Source organism: Ranitomeya variabilis, chromosome 5 (assembly GCF_051348905.1).
Source record: "Ranitomeya variabilis isolate aRanVar5 chromosome 5, aRanVar5.hap1, whole genome shotgun sequence".
NCBI classification, from domain to species: Eukaryota; Metazoa; Chordata; class Amphibia; order Anura; family Dendrobatidae; genus Ranitomeya; species Ranitomeya variabilis.
Window position 1 is genome coordinate 483,291,947 of NC_135236.1, and position 19,980 is coordinate 483,311,926.

At 47.5% G+C, this 19,980-nt stretch overlaps 1 protein-coding gene across 3 annotated transcripts in view; it reads right to left on the reverse strand.

The window, feature by feature from the left end:
- Nucleotides 1-19,726, reverse strand: part of NEDD1 (NEDD1 gamma-tubulin ring complex targeting factor) — a 70,601-nt gene extending 50,875 nt beyond the window's left edge. For 2 of the 3 annotated variants that reach the window (XM_077265518.1, XM_077265519.1), the window contains exons 1-2: nt 19,461-19,726; nt 3,679-3,822 (exon numbers count right to left, since the gene is read on the reverse strand). In XM_077265518.1, coding sequence (XP_077121633.1) covers nt 3,679-3,822; nt 19,461-19,500 — 184 coding nt within the window. In that variant the 5' untranslated portion in view covers nt 19,501-19,726. The remainder of the gene's footprint in view (nt 1-3,678; nt 3,823-19,460) is intronic. The other variant, XM_077265520.1, reaches the window with a different exon arrangement.
- Nucleotides 19,727-19,980: the final 254 nt, after the last annotated feature.

Below are 19,980 nucleotides of genomic sequence, written 5' to 3' on the forward strand. Positions count from 1 at the left end.
GGACGTGCCAACAGGCCGCCAAAACACGATGCATCCGTTGCACGATGGACGCGACGTGTGGCCATCCGTCGCGATCCTTCACTAATACAAGTCAATGGGTAAAAAAACGCATCCTGCGAGCACATTTGCAGGATCCGTTTTTTTCCCAAAAAGACGGATTCCGGAAAACGCAAGTGTGAAAGTAGCCTTATAGAAACATCGGCCTTTCTATTATATATCTATGGATATATCTATCTATAGATATATTTATCTATAGATATATCTATAGATACATAGATGTATCTATCCATATATTTGGGTGCTTTCACACATCAGGTTTTTGCCGTGAGGCACAATCTGGCGAGTTTTGAAAAAAACGGATCCATTTTTTTCCGTCGGATCCGTTTTTTTCTCATAGAGTTTCATCCGTTTTTTGCCGGATCCGTCAAAAAAGCTGTTTCCGCCGGATGGAAAACACATACAGAGGAACGTTTTTTCTGTCCGGCGAAAAAACGCACAGCGATGGATCCGGCAAAAAAAACGTATGAAACTGAGCTGTGAAATGATGAATCCGGCCTTGGAATCCGTTTTTTCATGCATGTTTCCATTCAAATCATGCACATTCTCCGTTTATTTACTTATTTCCAAAAACGGCATTAAAACCGCGCATAAACCGCACCCAAAAAAGCATCAAAACTGCACCAAAAACTGCATCAAAACTGCACCAAAAACTGCATCAAAACCTGGTGCAGTTTTGCCGTTTTGGTGCGGTTTTGATACAGTTTTTGGTGCAGTTTTGATGCAGTACTTGGTGTGGTTTTGGTGCGGCTTTTTCCGCAGCATGTGCACAACAAGTCTGCGGCTCCCATAGACTTACATTGGTTGTACACTACACTGCGGATTTGATGCAATTCAGTGCAGCAAAAAACACTGCGGATCTGCAATCAGATCCGCAATGGGTGCACACAGCCTTAGCATTTAGTGAACCTAGCCAAAAAGCCAAGCAAAAAACAAGTGTGGGATTGCACTTTTTTGCCATTTCATTGCACTTTGAATTTTTTTCACATTTTCTGCTACACGACATGGTAAAACCAATGGTGTCGTTCAAAAGTAGAACTTGTCACGCAAAAGATCACATGGCCATATTGACGGAAAAATTATGGCTCTGGAAAGAAGGGGAGCGATAAACGAAAACAAAAAAGTTCCAGGGGTGAAGGGGTTTAGAAACATGGATATGGACATACCTTTGGAAATAGACATAGATATATAGATATATCTGTATCTATCTATCTATCTGTCCATTTATCTGTGTGTAATGGAGTGTGGGTTGGACAAATGTAAAAGAGGAGGTTGGACAGAAATGACATCACAAATCTTTCTGAAGCTAGAGGAGGGAGAGGAGGGAGGGGTTGGGTGTGTTTTGGAGTGGGTGTGGTAGGTTCGTGCTTAGTAGCAGTGCAATGCATCATGGAACTTGTAGTATTAGAGCACAGTAACTCAGGAGAAAGGAAGTTGTCGATTAACCCCATGAGAGCTGAATCCAGCACTAAAGATGTGCTGCTACAGCATGATAAAAGGTAATATTGCTAAAATGAACACAGTAGATGTTTTCAGTGGCCCATAATAGCAAGATTTATGAAAAAAAAAAGGTTATAGTAGTGGACAACTTCTTTAAGGGATCATTTTAATTGAGTACACCTTTTCGCAGTTTGATGACTTAAACTTTTTTTGATCAAAATAGTGTCAACTAAGTCCCCTTTGTTATTTATATGTACTATTACTATTTACTTACTGCAGTTGTATTTGCTCATTGTTTTGATCCTAGGTTTTGATCAATAACAGGCATGAGTTGACAGATAAAGGGTGTTTAATGAGAAATAAAGCATGGTGAGAGATGTGGTAGAGCGAGACAAAAAATGTGTTGCGGCTCTGTGCTTGGTTGATGGAGTCAAGAAACAAGACAGTCAAAAGAAAAGATGTGTCAAATTTATTGTCCAACATGAACCACTGTAATAAATATGGCAGGATTTAAGACTGATCCAAGTTCACAATGACTAAAAATTCTAAAGTTTTAGTAAATCTGCCCCAATTTTTTTGGAGCCACTTAAGGTTTTTTTTAATTAAATCCAGAAGTGGATTCAAAAGAACTGAAAAACTCCAGTCTGGAAAGACAATTGGATGCAGCTTATTGAGCTAAAGCCAAAAGTGGATCCCTCGGGAAAAAGAAGTCCTTACTTCATATTTACCATCATTTTATATTTGATGTACTTCATCAAAATCTGTCTGTGAAATAGGCCTTTTGACCAAGTACGCGGTGCTCACAAATTATACAGAGAAGCCAAAAAACGTACCCCTGGAGAATCCTGTGAATTTGCACCTCCTTAGCAAAGACCATAAACATAGCACTAAAAAGAAAAGTCCAAATCCTTGTAACTGTATAGTGGATTTAAATAAATAAATATGTAATACTCAAGGGAGCAGTAGGAATAAACTAACCCCTTCTCAACATATTTTTTCAGCCATCATGTGCCTTTGTTAACTTGTTAAATCCTGCTGTCAATCTCTAACAGCGGGATTTAACATGCGCCAACAGGGGTGCGAGTCACTGCACTCGCCCAGCGGCGAGCCAGTGACATGATCACAGGGTGCCGATGTGTTGCCATGACAGCCAGGGGTCTGATGATGACCCCCGTGCCTGTCATTATGATCCTCCTGTGAACACTTGTGTACAGCGTTCATAGGTGATAGTAATTTCTGCTATACATAGCAGTGCTGATGCGGACGATTGCAGCTTCAATTCCCCTAAGGAGACTTTGAAATACAGTAAAAATAAAAAAAAATAAAAAAGTTTAAAAATATGAAAAAAACAAAAAACAAAACAGTTCAAATCAACTCCTTTTCCCCCCCATTGAAAATAAAATATAAAAAATACACATTTGGTATTGTTGTGTTCAGAAATGCTCAATCTATAAAAATATAAATTAAATTAAACTCATAGGTAAACAGCTTAAAGAAAAAAAAAATATTCAAAAAGCCAGAATTACATTACATTATTTTGTCCTCCGCAACATTGCAATAAAATGCTATAAAAGGGGATAAGAAAAAATTGTATCTACCCCAAAATGGTAATAATAAAAACGTCAGCCCAGGGAGCAAAAAATAAGCTCTCACATAGTTTTTTTGTTTTTCATCCAAATTCCCAAAAAAAATTTCAGCTCTTAAAAATAAAATATTATACATGTTTGGTATCTGTGTACTCATATTGACCTGGATCATACTGCCAGGTTAGTTTTACCATATAGTGAACATGGTAAATAAAAAAACCTAAAAAAAAAACCAAAAAACTGTGGACTTGTATTTTTTTTGCAATTTCACAGCACTTGGAATTTTGGTCTCATTTTCCAGTACACTATATGGTTAAATGAATGGTGCCATTCAAAAGTTCAACTCATTCCACAAAAAACAAGCCCTTATACGGCCGTATTGATGGAAAAATTAAAAAGTTATGGCTCTTGGAAGAAAGGGAGAAAAACACGAAAGCCCAAGCAGTCAGAAATCAGTCAAAGACAGAGACTAACTCACACTACTAAAAATAAAGCTTTAATTTTAAATAGTGACATCTCCGATGCGGCGTTATACAGCAGCATCCTTCCAGAGCGAGGCTGCTGAAGAAGGCAATGTGCACCTGTCAAAGGATACTGTTACTGCTCCAACACAAAGATGATACAGGGTGTGTGGTACTATGGGGATTGAATTGCTCCACCACCGTCATGGATGAGGCATCCCATATTTTAATATCATCACCAGCTGAAGCGAATCTGATGTTATCCTGCATTGTGGTCCCTGAAAATAAAAAAAAGGGTTTTAACTATTTACAGCACATTTTGAAGACTTAGATATATATTACTTATGAAGTACCGAACAGTCACAATATAAAATGTGTTTTAGTTACTTACATATATGTTACTTATGAAGGAATGAATTGACACTATATTACATGCATTTAATGGGTTTTACAGTTACTTAGATGAAAATAGTAAGTTTACAAATATTACATCCATGGTTAAAGGAAAATGTGTATAAAAAAAAATGTAAAAAAAGGGTGATCATGTAATAATGCATAATTGCTTCAGAATTAAGAACGGAGACCAATTTTAAACTCTCTGAAGATACTCCAGACCCCTTAAAATACCTCACTCCTGGCTTCTCATAAGCTCAGGATGAAACTTGTCTGGAACACTGACAAAGACAAACATTTGTGAGGATTAGTAAAATACGGTAGGCACAGTCCTTACAATTCGTGACTGTAGGCAACCATGTCCCTGTCACCAATAATTCACCCCATATTGAAATCCATGCTTTACAACACCAAGCCAATCTGCATAAGGCTAGGTTCAGATTGCATTAAAGCAATCCGTTTGGCGATAAGCCCTAGCGGATTGCGCTAACGCAATGTCTTTTAAGGGGTCGCGTTAAACGTCCCGGCTAGTGCAGATCCCCGATCTGCGAGAGCGGGGAACGGACCTCGGGCGCGCCACGGAAGCTGCAAGCAGCGTCCGAGGCGCGCTACAAAAGAACGGCACATCGCTAGCGCGTGCCGAAGATGACACGCGCTAGCAATGCGCAACATTGCTGGCAATGGGAGCGCTAACGGACACGTTGCACGGCGTTAATTTCGCCGTGCAACGCTGTCCGTTAGCGCTCACACTAAAACGCAATGGGAACCTAGCCTTATACACTGAAACCCTTTCCCATTGCTTCTCAGGCTATGTTCACACAATGTATATTTCAGTCATATTTGAAGCAGGTCCATTTAGAAAACCTCTTGAAAAACTACTCAGAAAATGCTGAAAACATTGGCCATTCATTTTTGTGTAAAAAAAAAACAGGGATTTTTGTGTACTCACTGTAAAATCCTTTTCTCCGAGCCACTCATTGGGAGACACAGGACCATGGGTGTTATGCTGCTGCTGCCACCAGGAGGCTGACACTAAGGCTACTTTCACACATCAGGTTTTTGCTGTCAGCCACAATCCGGCAAATTTTGAAAAAAACGGATCAATTTTTTTTCCTGCCAGATCCGTTTTTTTGGATCCGTTTTTTTCTCATAGACTTGTATTAGCGTCAGATGGCTTAACGTTTCATCCGTTTTTTGCCAGATCCGTCGAAAATAAGCTTTCCGGTGGCCGGAGAAAACGTACAGAGGAACGTTTTTTCTGTCCGGCGAAAAAATGCACAGCGACAGTTCCGGCAATAAACGGATGAAATGTGAGGTGAAATGAGTGAATCCGGTTAGCGATTCCAGTTTTTTTTTTCCACCGAGCATGCCCCGTAGCTGCATTTTCCATTCTGGAATCAATCTCTCTCAGTTTTTCACAATTTGCAACAGATCCGTTTTTTTTTTTTCAATAGTCGACGGATTCAGCCTGATGGCGAAAACCTGATGTGTGAAAGTAGCCTAAGCTAACACAAAAAGTTAGCTCCTCCTCTGCAGCATACACCCTCATGCTGGCTCCAAGAGAACCAGTTCGGTGCAAAAGCAGTAGGAAAAATAGTAACAACATAGCAGAGTACAACATGACAACTTAAAGAACAGGCAAAAGCCATATAAGCCATTAGGCTAACAGGGTGGGTGCTGTGTCCCCCAATAAGTGGCCCAGAGGAAGGATTTTACGGTGAGTACACAAAAATCCCTGTTTCTCCATTGCCTCATTGGGGGACACAAGACCATAGGATGTCCCAAAGCAGTTGCTGGGTGAGAAAACAACAGAAAGGACTAGGCTTCACGTAACAACTGCCTAGATGTGCGCCAACGCTGCCTGCAGAATTCTTCTGCCCAGACTCGCATCTGCTGAAGCCTGAGAGTGTATATTATAGTGCTTTGCGAAGGTATGTAGACTGGACCAAGTCGCAGCCTTACAGACCTGCTGATGCCGAATGGCCCAAGAAGCCCCTACCGCCCGAGTGGAGTGTGCTCTGATCCCCGCTAGGATGGGCGGACCTCTGACTCGGTATGACTCCTGGATGGTGGAACGAATCCACCTGGCTATCGCGGCCTTTGAAGCGGCGAGACCCTTTCTATGACCTTCCGGGATAACAAACAGAGCATCCGTCCTTCTGAAGGATGTCGTCCTCGAGACGTACCTTCTCAGAGCTCTGACTAGATCCAGAGTGTGAAGAGCTCTTTCCACCCTGTGGACAAAATGAAGATGGAAGGACGAGATGACCTTTGGCAAAAAAGTACAGGGATGGCCTGAGGATAACCCTGTCCTGATAGAAGTTAAAGGGAACCTGTCACCACCAAAATCGAAGGCGAGCTAAAGGTACCTTCACACGAAACGACATCGCTAGCGATCCGTGACGTTGCAGCGTCCTGGCTAGCGATATCGTTTCGTTTGACACGCAGCAGCGATCAGGATCCTGCTGTGATGTCGCTGGTCGCTGAATAAAGTCCAGAACTTTATTTGGTCGTCCGATCGCTGTGTATCGTTGTGTTTGAAAGCAAAAGCAACGATACCAGCGATGTTTTACACTGGTAACCAGGGTAAACATCGGGTTACCAAGCGCAGGGCCGCGCTTAGTAACCCGATGTTTACCCTGGTTACCAGCGTAAAAGTAAAAAAAAACAAACAATACATGCTCACCTGCTCGTCCTCCAGCGTCTGCTTCCTGACACTTACTGAGCGCCGGCCCTAAAGTGAAAGTGAAAGCACAGCGGTGACGTCACCGCTGTGCTGTTAGGGCCGGAGCTCAGTCAGTGTCAGGAAGCAGACGCTGGGGGACGCGCAGGTGAGCATGTACTGTTTGTTTTTTTTACTTTTACGCTGGTAACCAGGGTAAACATCGGGTTACTAAGCGCGGCCCTGCGCTTAGTAACCCGATGTTTACCCTGGTTACCCGGGGACCTCGGCATCGTTGGTCGCTGGAGAGCGGTCTGTGTGACAGCTCTCCAGCGATCAAACAGCGACGCTGCAGCGATCGGCATCGTTGTCGCTATCGCTGCAGCGTCGCTTCGTGTGAAGGTACCTTAAGCCCACCGGCATCAGGGGCTTATCTACAGCATTCTGTAATGCTGTAGATAAGCCCCCGATGTAGCTTGAAAGATGAGAAAAAGAGGTTCGATTTGTTGGCTTGTTAGAGGTTGGTTTGCCAAGGGGTCATTGGTGGCGTGGTGTGGGTAGCAGACACCGCTGCTCGGACACCGCTGTGTCTGCTACCCACACCACGCCACCAATGACCCCATGGCAAACCACCAGGAGGACAACTGCTTCCTGGGAGTTTAATGCGCATATTGGACAGCCAACTATACTGGACATTGCACTATACGAAATACTTCATTGCAGTGATACTACCTACTCGGTGACACTTTACTCAAAAGGAGATCATATAATAAAGACCGTTTTACCGGTCGAAACGTCTAGCTGTCGCTTCTCTCATCACCGTTAATAAACAAACATTCACCTGAAGCATACTTTTCCCATTGTATGAGTGCAGTGGATTTCATCTTCATAGTATGATGTCCTCTTCTTGATTTCAAGCTGCGGCTCCGGCGCAGGCGTACTTTGTCAGCCCTGTTGAGGGCAGAGCAAAGTACTGCAGTGCGCAGGCGCCGGGCCTCTCTGACCTTTCCCGGCGCCTGCCCACTGCAGTACTTTGCTCTGCCCTCAACAGTGCAGACAAAGTACGCCTGCGCCGGAGCCGCAGTGTGAAGACAAGAAGAGGACGTCATCCTATGAAGATGGGAGGCCCAGGACCGGACCGCGACGCCCATCGGACCGGACTGCAGTGGGACTGCCCCTAGGTGAGTGTCACGGGTTCCTTCTCCGGTATCACACAATCAACAGAGCAAGAGAATAGTGAACAATTCCAAGACCTTTATTTAGGCAAAACACGAAAGGTCCATATATACAATCCATCACACAAAGGATTAAATATTCCAGAACACGAATGCAGTTGAGTTACAGAATAAAAGTCCAACAATCCAGCACAGAGGATAACAGTCCATATTCCCTTCTTTCTCTCTCATATGCTCTTCACATCATGGTTCCACATCAGACTGATCTCTGTGTCTCACCTCCCTGATATTTACAAGTCTCCCCCCTCATTCACAGGCCAGGAGGGGGAAGGTCTCAGGGGCTCATTGTTTCAACAAGCTAGGTCAACATGTCATTAGCATATTAGCAAACTACATTATTCACTGACCCTGTGAAGAGATAACAATACAGAACTGTGGGGAGAATATCAGATGGCAAATAACTCATCCTACAAGATACAGTAACACCATGATAATCAGTAAAATAGAAATATATACAAAAATGATACCCACATAGCATATCACACCATCACAACCTCTCCCCCTCATAATAAGTGAGCACGCCATTAGGTCTACACAGACCACTGGCCTGCTCACTTTAGTCCACTTTGCTCCACTGTTTATAGTTCCTTGTACAGTGGCAGGGGTTGCAATAATCATGAGCACTTGTCCATAAATTCCCGGGTCCTGGCTTTATGGTCATACCAGGTTTTTTGACTGGACTGGGCCGTTCACTGATGTTCATTAGCCAAGGTAGCTAGCTGGGCGAGACAGTCTCTGAACTCTAGAACGTAGGGAATGATGGGCGTTACGGTATCTGCGATATCTCCCTCCAATTGTTCTTTCAGAAGAAGGAGAGGCCCACGGACCTTCTGCTCCCACAAAATGACTTTGCAACTTCCCAATGTCATTTCCAAGGAGGATATCTGCAGGAAGTCCTCCCATAACGCCAATCCAACACAGTTTTTCTCCAAAACCGAAACCCAAACGTACCAAAGCTCTCTGTATATATTTGAGGACATCCCCCGCCAGGACAATGGGAATTCCCGGGCCCTGGTGAATTGCCTCGGGTCGAACCACATGGGGGTCAGCGATAGTCATGAATGCCCCCGTGTCTCTAAATCCCGACACTTTGTATCCATCAATTAAGACATCCTGCAGGTGGCAATGCCGTTGCTGTGTATTTCTGATGGACAAAGGCCGGAGTCCGTACACTCCAGGAGGGGTATCTATGGTGCCGTGGTCGGTGGTCTATTCTGGTGGGGGTGGTGGTTCCTCTTCCTCAGGCGGGATGGAGTGCACAAGATGCACTGGACGAGGTGGCGCTGCGTGGGGCTCCCTCTGAATCCTTGAGGGACAGCCAGACTGCAAATGTCCAGGTTGCCCACACCCGTAACATCTCCTCTCTGTGATACCCCCAGGTCGTGGTCGGAACTGTTGGGGCCCAGGATTGTGAGCTGTGATTGTCATCGACCTGCGGCTGGGTGGAGGGGCAGATATAATCGGAGGGGAACGGGAAGCGGTCGAAGGCCGTGGTTCATTGTCCAGAAGCCTCCTCCATTGCGGTCGGATAGTAAGGGATTCATCGGCCAGGGCTGCAGCTCTATCCTCGGTGCACGGTGTGCGCTCCCGGACCCATTCCCGTACCTCTGCGGGGCACTTGGCAAGAAATTGTTCTATAAGGAACGCCTGTATAACATCTTCCACAGTAAAGGCATTTTCTGCTGCCAGCCATTTCCGACATGTCTGGGACATCTTATGTGCATACATCCTAAACGATCCCCCCGTAGTGCATGGGAGGTCTCGGAACTTGGCCCTATATGAGTCTGGGGTGATAGCATGGTAATCCAGGATAGTCTGCTTTACAATGTTATAATCCCGATTCCGCAGTGAGTCAATGGTTCGGTAAGCCTCCACCAGGCTACTGTTCAGGAGTCCCACTAACAAAACGCATCCAGCCAGAGTGGGGCACCTCCATCACAGCACACTACTGCTCAAAGTCCTTGAAGAACCCCTCCACATCTCCAGAAGCCTCATCAAATGGCTTAAACTCCGTACAGGCTCCCGGATCGTTGGGTTTACATTCCACATTGCATTACTCCCTCTTTCAAGCTCCATTGCTTCTTGTCTCCACTTTGCCCGGCGGGCAGCCTCCTCCTTGTACTCCTGAGAGACGCCTGGGCCCAGAACCGCCATCTCTTCTTCGTACCACACCATCCACTGGCTTTTTGGGTGGGGGTCCTCATCTCCAGTGCTCATCCTTCAGACATATAGGAGTAGGTGGTCTGGCTAACACCCACCAGTAGATCGATTAAGGCCTCTTTAGTCAGCCCCTGGTAGTTCAGGCCCAGTTCTCTGGCTCTCTCCTGTAAACTACAGTCCAATTTCTGTACTCACTCTGTGTGTGGTTCTCCATTAGGTTACGCTCTGTTGATCCCGCTGCTGCCACCAGTTGTTACGGGTTCCTTCTCCGGTATCACACAATCAACAGAGCAAGAGAATAGTGAACAATTCCAAGACCTTTATTTAGGCAAAACACGAAAGGTCCATATATACGATCCATCACACAAAGGATTAAATATTCCAGAACACGAATGCAGTTGCGTTACAGAATAAAAGTCCAACAATCCAGCACAGAGGATAACAGTCCATATTCCCTTCTTTCTCTCTCATATGCTCTTCACATCATGGTTCCACAACAGACTGATCTCTGTGTCTCACCTCCCTGATATTTACAAGTCTCCCCCCTCATTCACAGGCCAGGAGGGGGAAGGTCTCAGGGGCTCATTGTTTCAACAAGCTAGGTCAACATGTCATTAGCATATTAGCAAACAACATTATTCACTGACCCTGTGGAGAGATAACAATAAAGAACTGTGGGGAGAATATCAGATGGCAAACAACAACTCATCCTACAAGATACAGTAACACCATGATAATCAGTAACATAGAAATATACACAAAAATGATACCCACATAGCATATCACACCATCGGAGTGAGTATAATCTAACCTCTTTTTCTCATCTTTCAGGATACATCGGGGGCTTATCTACAGCATTACAGAATGCTGTAGATAAGCCCCTGATGCCGGTGGGCTTAGCTCATCTTCGATTTTGGGGGTGACAGGTTCCCTTTAAGGAAGGGCGCCAGACAGGACAGAGCGGCTAGTTCCGAAACTCGTCTGATAGATGTGATCGCAATAAGGAAGACAACCTTCCAGGACAGAAAAATCAACAAAATGTCCTGAAGAAGTTAAAATGGTGGTTCCTTTAGGGCACCCAGTACCAAACTGAGGTCCCAAGGCTCTATAGGCATGTGATAGGGAGGTGCCACATGTGACACCCCTTGTATAAAGGTCTTAACCTGAAGTCTCGACACGATCCTTCTTTGAAATAAGACCAACAGAGCAGAGATTTGGCCCTTGAGAGAGCTGAGAACCAGGCCGGAGTCCAGACCGGCCTGTAGAAACTCTAAAATGGCAGCCGCCAGGGTATGTTGGCAACGAGGCGCACCAACTCTGCAAACCACGCACGGCGTGGCCAGTCGGGAGTGACCAGGATCACTGGGACTCCTTCCGCTTTGATCTTCCTGATGCCTCTCAGAAGTAACGGTAACGGGGTGGGGGGGAATGCACCGAAGACGGAATTGGTGCCACGGAAGGACCAAAGCATCCACTCTGAATGCTCTTGGATCTCGAGACCGTGCTATGAACTGGGGAACTTTGGCATTCAGTCTGAACGCCATCAGATCCACATCTGGAGTCACCCAGCGAAGGCAGCTCTGGTTGAAAACTTCCGGATGAAGCTCCCACTCCCCCGAGGCGAGCCCCTGACGGCTGAGGAAGTCGGCCGTCCAGTTTTCCACGCTTGGAATGTGCACCGCTGAGATTACGGAGTGGTTGTTCTCTGCCCATCGGTGGATGTGAGTTACCTCAGACATGACTGCCCTGCTGCGGGTACCCCCTTGATGATTGATATATGCCACTGCCGTTGCGTTGTCCGATTGAATACGGATGGCGTGACACTCTAGAAGATAATAGCACTGTTGCAGGGCTAGCCGAATGGCACGGATCTCCAGAACATTGATCGGTAGCCTCGATTCTCGAATTGACCAGCGGCCCTGAGCAGTGTGGCGACGAAAGACTGCTCCCCAGCCCAAAAGATTGGCATCAGTAGTCACCACAAGCCATTGAACAGGGAGAAAGGATTTCCCCTGATTGAGAGAAGAGTTCAACGTCCACCATCTGAGAGCCTGCCTGACCTTCAGGGATAAATGGCACCTGAGGTCAAGGGAGAACGAGTTCCTGTCCCAAGCCGCCAGAAGAGCATGCTGTAGGGGACGAAGGTGCAGCTGCGCAAAGGGGACAGCTTCCATTACGGCCACCATTTTTTCCCCAGGACTCTCAGAGCAAACTGGATGGAGCGAGGGGAAGATTGACGAAGTGCGTGGGCTCCTTGAAGGGCTAGGACCTTGTCTCGAGGGAGAATTACCAACCCTCGAGAAGAGTCCAGGGTCATCCATAAAAAGGATATCTTCTAGGCTGGGACGGAGGAAGATTTACTTAAGTTTATTAGCCAGCCCAGGCGAGAAAGGGTATCGCAAGTGATGCGAACGGTGGAAAGATGGACCTTTGGTCAAAAGGTCATCCAGATAGGGCAGAACGACCATGCCCCGAGAGAGCAAGATGGACATGACGGCCGCCATGACCTCTGTGAACACTCTGAGGGCCGTAGCGAGGCCGAATGGCAGGGCCGTGAATTGAAAATGCTGGTCGCAGATGGTGAAGAGCAGGAATCTCTGGTGAGGAGGAAAAACATGCTTATGTAAGTAAGCATCTCGGATGTCGATTGATGCCAAGAATTCCCCTTCTTCCAGTGAAGTGATAACTGAACGAAGTTTCCTTGCGGAAATGACGGACCTTGACAAACTTGTTTAGAAGTTTGAGGTCTAGTATGGGTCTGACTTTCCCATCCTTCTTTGGAACTGTGAAGGAGAAAATGTCTAATGAAATCAATTATTAAACCTTATATAAGTCAGTTCAGAGATGGTGTAACAAGATGGCGATTGTGTCTTTGAAGCTGTCTTGGAGATCCTTGAAACGGTCCTGGAAGGAATCTTTGGAATGCAGGAGTGAAGGCACTGGAATACACCGTATTTGGAAATGAAGCTTGGAATGAACCAATCAGAGTGACACTAACTATTCAGAAGTTGTGCAACCTCCCCCATCTCCTGTATTTAGTATCTTCCTTTGTTCAGAATAAAGCAGTTGTGAGTGAGCCATCGCTGAGAGAGGCTGTGTGTGTATCGTCTTTGTGAATCTGATACATTCTGGGCCTCTAAGCTAGCACTCAGCTTATATTTGGTCAGGTACAAGCAATCATATTGATCTCACTTTAAGAGATCACCCTCACAGAACAACGAAAAGGTTTGAGTAGAAACCCTGAAACCTTTCGCTTTCTGGGACGGGGGACAATGAAGCCGTCGTAACGCAATGCGTCTATGGCTCGGGAAAAGGCCTTTGCCCTTGCCTCTGAGGAAGGTGAAAGGGAAGGGAAGAAACAAGCTGGGGGGCGCAGAGCAAAATCGATCTTGTATCCAGACAACACCAGGTCTCTGACCCACTCATCGTGGATGACGGAAAGCCAGACCTGATGAAACAGAAGTAGGCGGCCGCCTACCCTGCTGTTGTCGATCAGATAGCGCCAGCAGTCAGCGGGTGGAGAATCTCTGAGACCTAGGTCCTTTAGATCGCGATTGTTTGGGTCGAGATTTCCAATGCTGGTTAGGTCTATATGAGACCCTCCATCCCTACGTGGAGAATGCCCTGAGCCGGAAGAAGTAGTGGACCAGCCTGGATTGGAGCGAAAGGATCAGAAACGGATTTGTTGCTGTCTCCGAAAAGGACGCCTAAGTCTCTGTTGGGGGAAGAAATTTACTCTTTCCTCCCGTGGCATCGTAAATAAGCTGATCCAGCTTCTCACCAAATAAACGGCCACTCTGATAAGGAAGAGATGTGAGAGACTTCTTTGTTGCAGAGTCCGCTTTCCACTCTCTAAGCCATAATGCTCTTCTGATGGTGATGACATTGGCTGCTGACAGAGCAACACAGGCGGCCACATCCAAAGATGCATGCACCAGGTAATCTCCTGGTCGAGAAATTTGGCTGGCAAGGTGCACCGCCTCTGGGGGGGGGGGGGGGAAGATTACTGCTCTGAATGGAAATAGCTAGGGTCTCCGACCATAGCCTTAGCTACCCATGCCTCAGCAAAGGATGGATAAAGAGCCGAACCTGAGGCCTCAAAGACAGAGTTAGCCAAATTTTCTGACGGTTCGTGGGGTTTTTAACCCCTTCCCGACATGTGACGGTATAGTACGTCACATGTCGGGACCCCCGCTTTGATGTGCGCTCCGGCGGTGAGCGCACATCAAAGTCGCGACATGTCAGCTGTTTTTTACAGCTGACATGTGCGCGCAATAGCGGCGGGTGAAATCGCGATCACCCGCCGCTATTAACTAGTTAAATGCCGCTGTCAAACTCAGACAGCGGCATTTAACTACCGCATCCGGCCGTGCGGCCGGATATGAGCGCATCGCCGACCCCCGTCACATGATCGGGGGTCGGCGATGCTTGTACATTGTAACCATAGAGGTCCTGGAGACCTCTATGGTTACTGATTGCCGGTGGCTGTGAGCGCCCCCCTGAGGTCGGCGCTCACAGCACACCTGCATTTTAGCTACATAACAGCGATCTGATGATCGCTGTTATGTAGCAGAGCCGATCGGGTTGTGCCTGCTTCTAGCCTCCCATGGAGGCTATAGAAGCATGGTAAAAGTTAAAAAAAAAAGTAAAAAAAAATGTGAAAAAAATAAAAAAAATATAAAAGTTTAAATCACCCCCCTTTCGCCCCAATCAAAATAAATCAATAAAAAAAAAACCCAACCTACACATATTTGGTATCGCCGCGTTCAGAATCGCCCGATCTATCAATAAAAAAAAAGCATTAACCTGATCGCTAAACGGCGTAATGAAAAAAAAAATCGAAACGCCAGATTTACGTTTTTTTGGTCGCCACGACATTGCATTAAAATGCAATAACGGGCGATCAAAAGAACGTATCTGCACCAAAATGCTATCATTAAAAATGCCAGCTCGGCACGCAAAAAATAAGCCCTCACCCGACCCCAGATCACGAAAAATGGAGACGCTACGGGTATCGGAAAATGGCGCAATTTTATTTATTTATTTTTTTGCAAAGTATGGAATTTTTTTTCACCACTTAGGTAAAAAAGAACCTAGTCATGTTAGGTGTCGATGAACTCGTACTGACCTGGAAAATCATAATGGCAGGTCAGTTTTAGCATTTAGTGAACCTAGCAAAATAGGCAAGCAAAAAACAAGTGTGGGATTGCACTTTTTTTGCAATTTCACTGCACTTGGAATTTTTTTCCCGTTTTCTAGTACACGACATGGTAAAACCAATGATGTCGTTCAAAAGTACAACTCGTCCCGCAAAAAATAAGCCCTCACATGGCCAAATTGACAGAAAAATAAAAAAGTTATCGCTCTGGGAAGGAGGGGAGCGAAAAACGAAAACGGAAAAACGGAAAAAGCTCCGGGGGTGAAGGGGTTAATGGAGGAACCATCCAGCACTGGCCCGAAACTCAGGGTGAATGGCAAATGCCTTATGAGGGCATTTACTCCTCTTAAAGGACACGGTTTGATCCGGAGCAGAGCCAGAATCTTCCGCAACTTTCAAAGTCTGGTTGACAGCCTCAATCAGCGAATCCACGGTTTTCTGAAAATCTGGCGAATTCGGATCCAAGGAACCATCCGATTCACACTCAGATTCGCTTTCGCTACTGACCTCTGGAGAGAGTGAGAAACGGAGCTCTTGGGCGACAAAGCACATGTTTGCTCAGGAGACGTGCTATGGATCTGCTTCCTAGACTCCTGTAAGCTTATAGAGTGCTTTCAGCCCCTGCTAACCGACTGCTCCCGCCTTGGGGAGGATCCATCTATATCAGTCCTGCGAATGCTTCGGTCCCCAGAAGAATCACGGAGGGATTCAATCGCTTTGGCCAGAGAAGCCATGGATTGAGACAGTGATGAAGTCCACTCAGGGGGACTAAGTACACTGGGCTGGGAGGCGGTGGAGGGCTCCTTAGCACATTTGGGGTCACAGGCATTGCAGAGCAACGAACTCTGAGCCTTAGAAAACGCAGACTGGCAGGAGGAACACGAGGGGAAAAAAATTGCATTAGCCTTGTTAGACTTTTTAGATGCTTTAGGCTGGGACATTGTACTCCTCTATGTATCCCTAGAATAATAGGGATTTTGCGGTGAAAAAATGGTTACAGCAGGGAGGAGGGTGATATACTGCAGCGCTGCCTTACCCAGATCCTTTATTCCCTGCAGCTGCATAGCCCCAATGCGCTGTGACACCTGCTGCAAAGATCCTGATGGCAGCTGTGTGTGTCATGAGGTGGTCGTGGGGGGAGAAAGATGGCCGCCGAGACTAGCAGAGGCGCGTCTCATTCTGTGCTAGAAGTGCCAGGAAAGTGGGAGGAGCTGCCACAGCGCATCATAGCTAAATTTTTCTGAGGCCTATCTGGGGGCCGAAGCCGGGGAATAAATTTTGCGCTGCCGGCCCATGCCGATGCAAGAAGGGGCCAGATGCACACCCCCGCTGCCATGATGAGCCCCCTTATGCCAGCGCCGCACCAGACTGCCTGTTTGGAGCCCTCCAGCCCCGGAACTTACCCGGAGAAGCTGTTGGGTGACAGGCAAGCCAGCTATATGCTGCGGGTCCTTCTGCTGCAGCTGCTGGTCTTGGACGGTGCAGGGATAAAGGGGTAACCCTCAATCCACCATCCCTTTAATAGGGAGGTGGAGGACCGTCCGCCTCCTTGTACCATCCGCTTTAACAGTGGTGGCGCAGTGGGGGCTGCTCAGATGCCAAAAAAAGGGGGGGAGGGCACTGTACATCCAAGGGGTTAAATCCCCTAGGATGTGATAGGGCTGAATGTCCGGCATTAAGCCTGGCTATGGGAGGATACATGGAGGCGACACTCCATGTGCTCGTCCGTTAAGGGTGCGGGGAGATCGGTGCGCTTTAAGGGACCTGTCACCCCTGAAAAGCAGCCCAGGCATGACATCCCACGTCGTAGGAGAGGATACGGGGAGGCGACACTCTCTGTGCTCGCCTGTGGATGGTTCGGGGAGATGGGAACTTTGAAAGGATCCGTCGCCCCTTCGCTTTGAAAAAAAATAAAACAACAAGTGTAAAAATAAAATAATAAAGAGCTTTTGGTCTGAAGACCAGACCTGTGTGCCTCCTACGGACACTAAGCAGGAACTGGTTCTCTTGGAGCCAGCACGAGGGTGTGTACTCCAGTGGAGGAGCTAACTTTTTTTGTGTTAACTTAGTGTCAGCCTCCTAGTGGCAGCAGCATAACACCCATGGTCCTGTGTCCCCCAATGAGGCAAAGGAGAAAAAAAGACTTGCTGTCCATTTCTTCATGTATTGGATCATCTTTTGAATAGAATCTGTGTCACTTACTAAACTTCTTGCTACACTTTCAATAAAATCACCGATTTATTAGCAGGAGACTATCACTAGATGACTAGTAAACCTGCTGCCAGGTAGTCCTCCACATTAATGAGCTCTATATAACCCTGCACACACCACTGAATGACAGCAGTTGGGATACACTGTAAATTGACAGAAAGCTGCTATTCAGTGTGGGGAGCAGCTTACACAGAGCAGGACGGCTAGGACCGAAGTGATACATCGCTGGAATCAGGGTCTTTGCCCCATGTCCAGCTGCTCTCACATGTGGTAGCAAAAAAACGGGTGACAGATTGCCTTTAAAAGCCTTCTCACACGTTATTACATCAGAGAATTGTTACTGATGTGATTAGTTTGCACATATGGGATCAAATTGTCTACAGAATCACTGACAAGCCTTTATCCGTGCTCAGCATGCACACTGCAGACTGTGACCTGACAATTACACTGTACGCTATAAAATGGACATTCAAGTATTTATTAGTGTTATACAGAACGAGGCACCGACAGAGAACTGCATAGGAATGCCTGGAATTAGATTGGTGGCAGAGGCAAGTAGGTGTAAGGGAATGCCAGAAAATACACTGGGGATACAGACAAGTGGGGGTACAGGAGTGTCTGGGAATAGACAGGGCACACAGATACGCAGGGGAACAGTAGTGCCCAAGATTAGATAAGGGCACAGACAATTAGGGGTACAAGAGTGCCCGGGAATAGACTGGGGGCAGATACGTAAGGGTACAGGAATAGACAGGGGGGGCACACAGATACGCAGGGGAACAGTAGTGCCCAAGATTGATAGGGGGCACAGACAATTAGGGGTACAAGAGTGCCAGAGAATAGACAGGGGGCACAGATATGTAGGGGCACAGGAGTGCCAGAGAATAGACAGGGGGCACAGATATGTAGGGGCACAGGAGTGCCAGAGAATAGACAGGGGGCACAGATATGTAGGGGCACAGGAGTGCCAGAGAATAGACAGGGGGCACAGATATGTAGGGGCACAGGAGTGCCAGAGAATAGACAGGGGGCACAGATATGTAGGGGCACAGGAGTGCCAGAGAATAGACAGGGGGCACAGATATGTAGGGGCACAGGAGTGCCAGAGAATAGACAGGGGGCACAGATATGTAGGGGCACAGGAGTGCCAGAGACTAGACAGGGGGCACAGATATGTAGGGGCACACGAGTGCCAGAGACTAGACAGGGGGCACAGATATGTAGGGGCACACGAGTGCCAGAGAATAGACAGGGGGCACAGATATGTAGGGGCACAGGAGTGCCAGAGAATAGACAGGGGGCACAGATATGTAGGGGCACAGGAGTGCCAGAGAATAGACAGGGGGCACAGATATGTAGGGGCACAGGAGTGCCAGAGAATAGACAGGGGGCACAGATATGTAGGGGCACAGGAGTGCCAGAGAATAGACAGGGGGCACAGATATGTAGGGGCACAGGAGTGCCAGAGAATAGACAGGGGGCACAGATATGTAGGGGCACAGGAGTGCCAGAGAATAGACAGGGGGCACAGATATGTAGGGGTACAGGAGTGCCAGAGAATAGACAGGGGGCACAGATATGTAGGGGCACACGAGTGCCAGAGAATAGACAGGGGGCACAGATATGTAGGGGCACAGGAGTGCCAGAGAATAGACAGGGGGCACAGATATGTAGGGGCACAGGAGTGCCAGAGAATAGACAGGGGGCACAGATATGTAGGGGCACAGGAGTGCCAGAGAATAGACAGGGGGCACAGATATGTAGGGGCACACGAGTGCCAGAGATTACATCGTTCACAGCTATGGCCACAGCTACAGGAAAGCACAGAGCTCAGCACACGTCGCTGGCCCGGTCACCACAACAAACACCCCAGCAATGCCGGGATGTGCGCACATAGTTCCGGGTCAGGGGTCGCGGCAGCCGCGGTTCTGTTGCTTTCTCGGTGTCAGGACGCCACTTTCTTGCACTAAACAGAACTTTCAAACATCCCGCCAAACGGTGTCCGCGGCCGCTAGTGCAGTCACCGAGCCGAGCGGCCAGAGGTATAAACAGGGGAGACGGACAACACTCCGCCTGTGCCCCGGAGCCCACTCTCACCTTGCAGTCGCTGTCGTCCCCTGCCTCCCCCACTTTGCATCTCGGTTCAGGCACTGCGCAGTGACGTCAGCCGAACTCTACAACCGACTCCCGCGCCGGAGTTGTGGCTGCGTGCTCGCTCTGGGGGTGGCGGGAGCGCGCTCTGGCGTAGTGCTGTGTTCATAGGAGAAGTACTCAACTTGTGACTGAGTTCAGAATTCCCCAGCGGCGGTGTGTTATAGGCTGCTGCACAGGGTGTATACACCGGGGGTGTTATAGGCTGCTGCACAGGGTGTATACACCGGGGGTGTTATAGGCTGCTGCACAGGGTGTATACACCGGGGGGGTTATAGGCTGCTGCACAGGGTGTATACACCGGGGGTGATATAGGCTGCTGCACAGGGTGTACACATTGGGTATGTTATAGGCTGCTGCACAGGGTGTATACACCGGGGGGGTTATAGGCTGCTGCACAGGGTGTATACACCGGGGGGGTTATAGGCTGCTGCACAGGGTGTATACACCGGGGGGGTTATAGGCT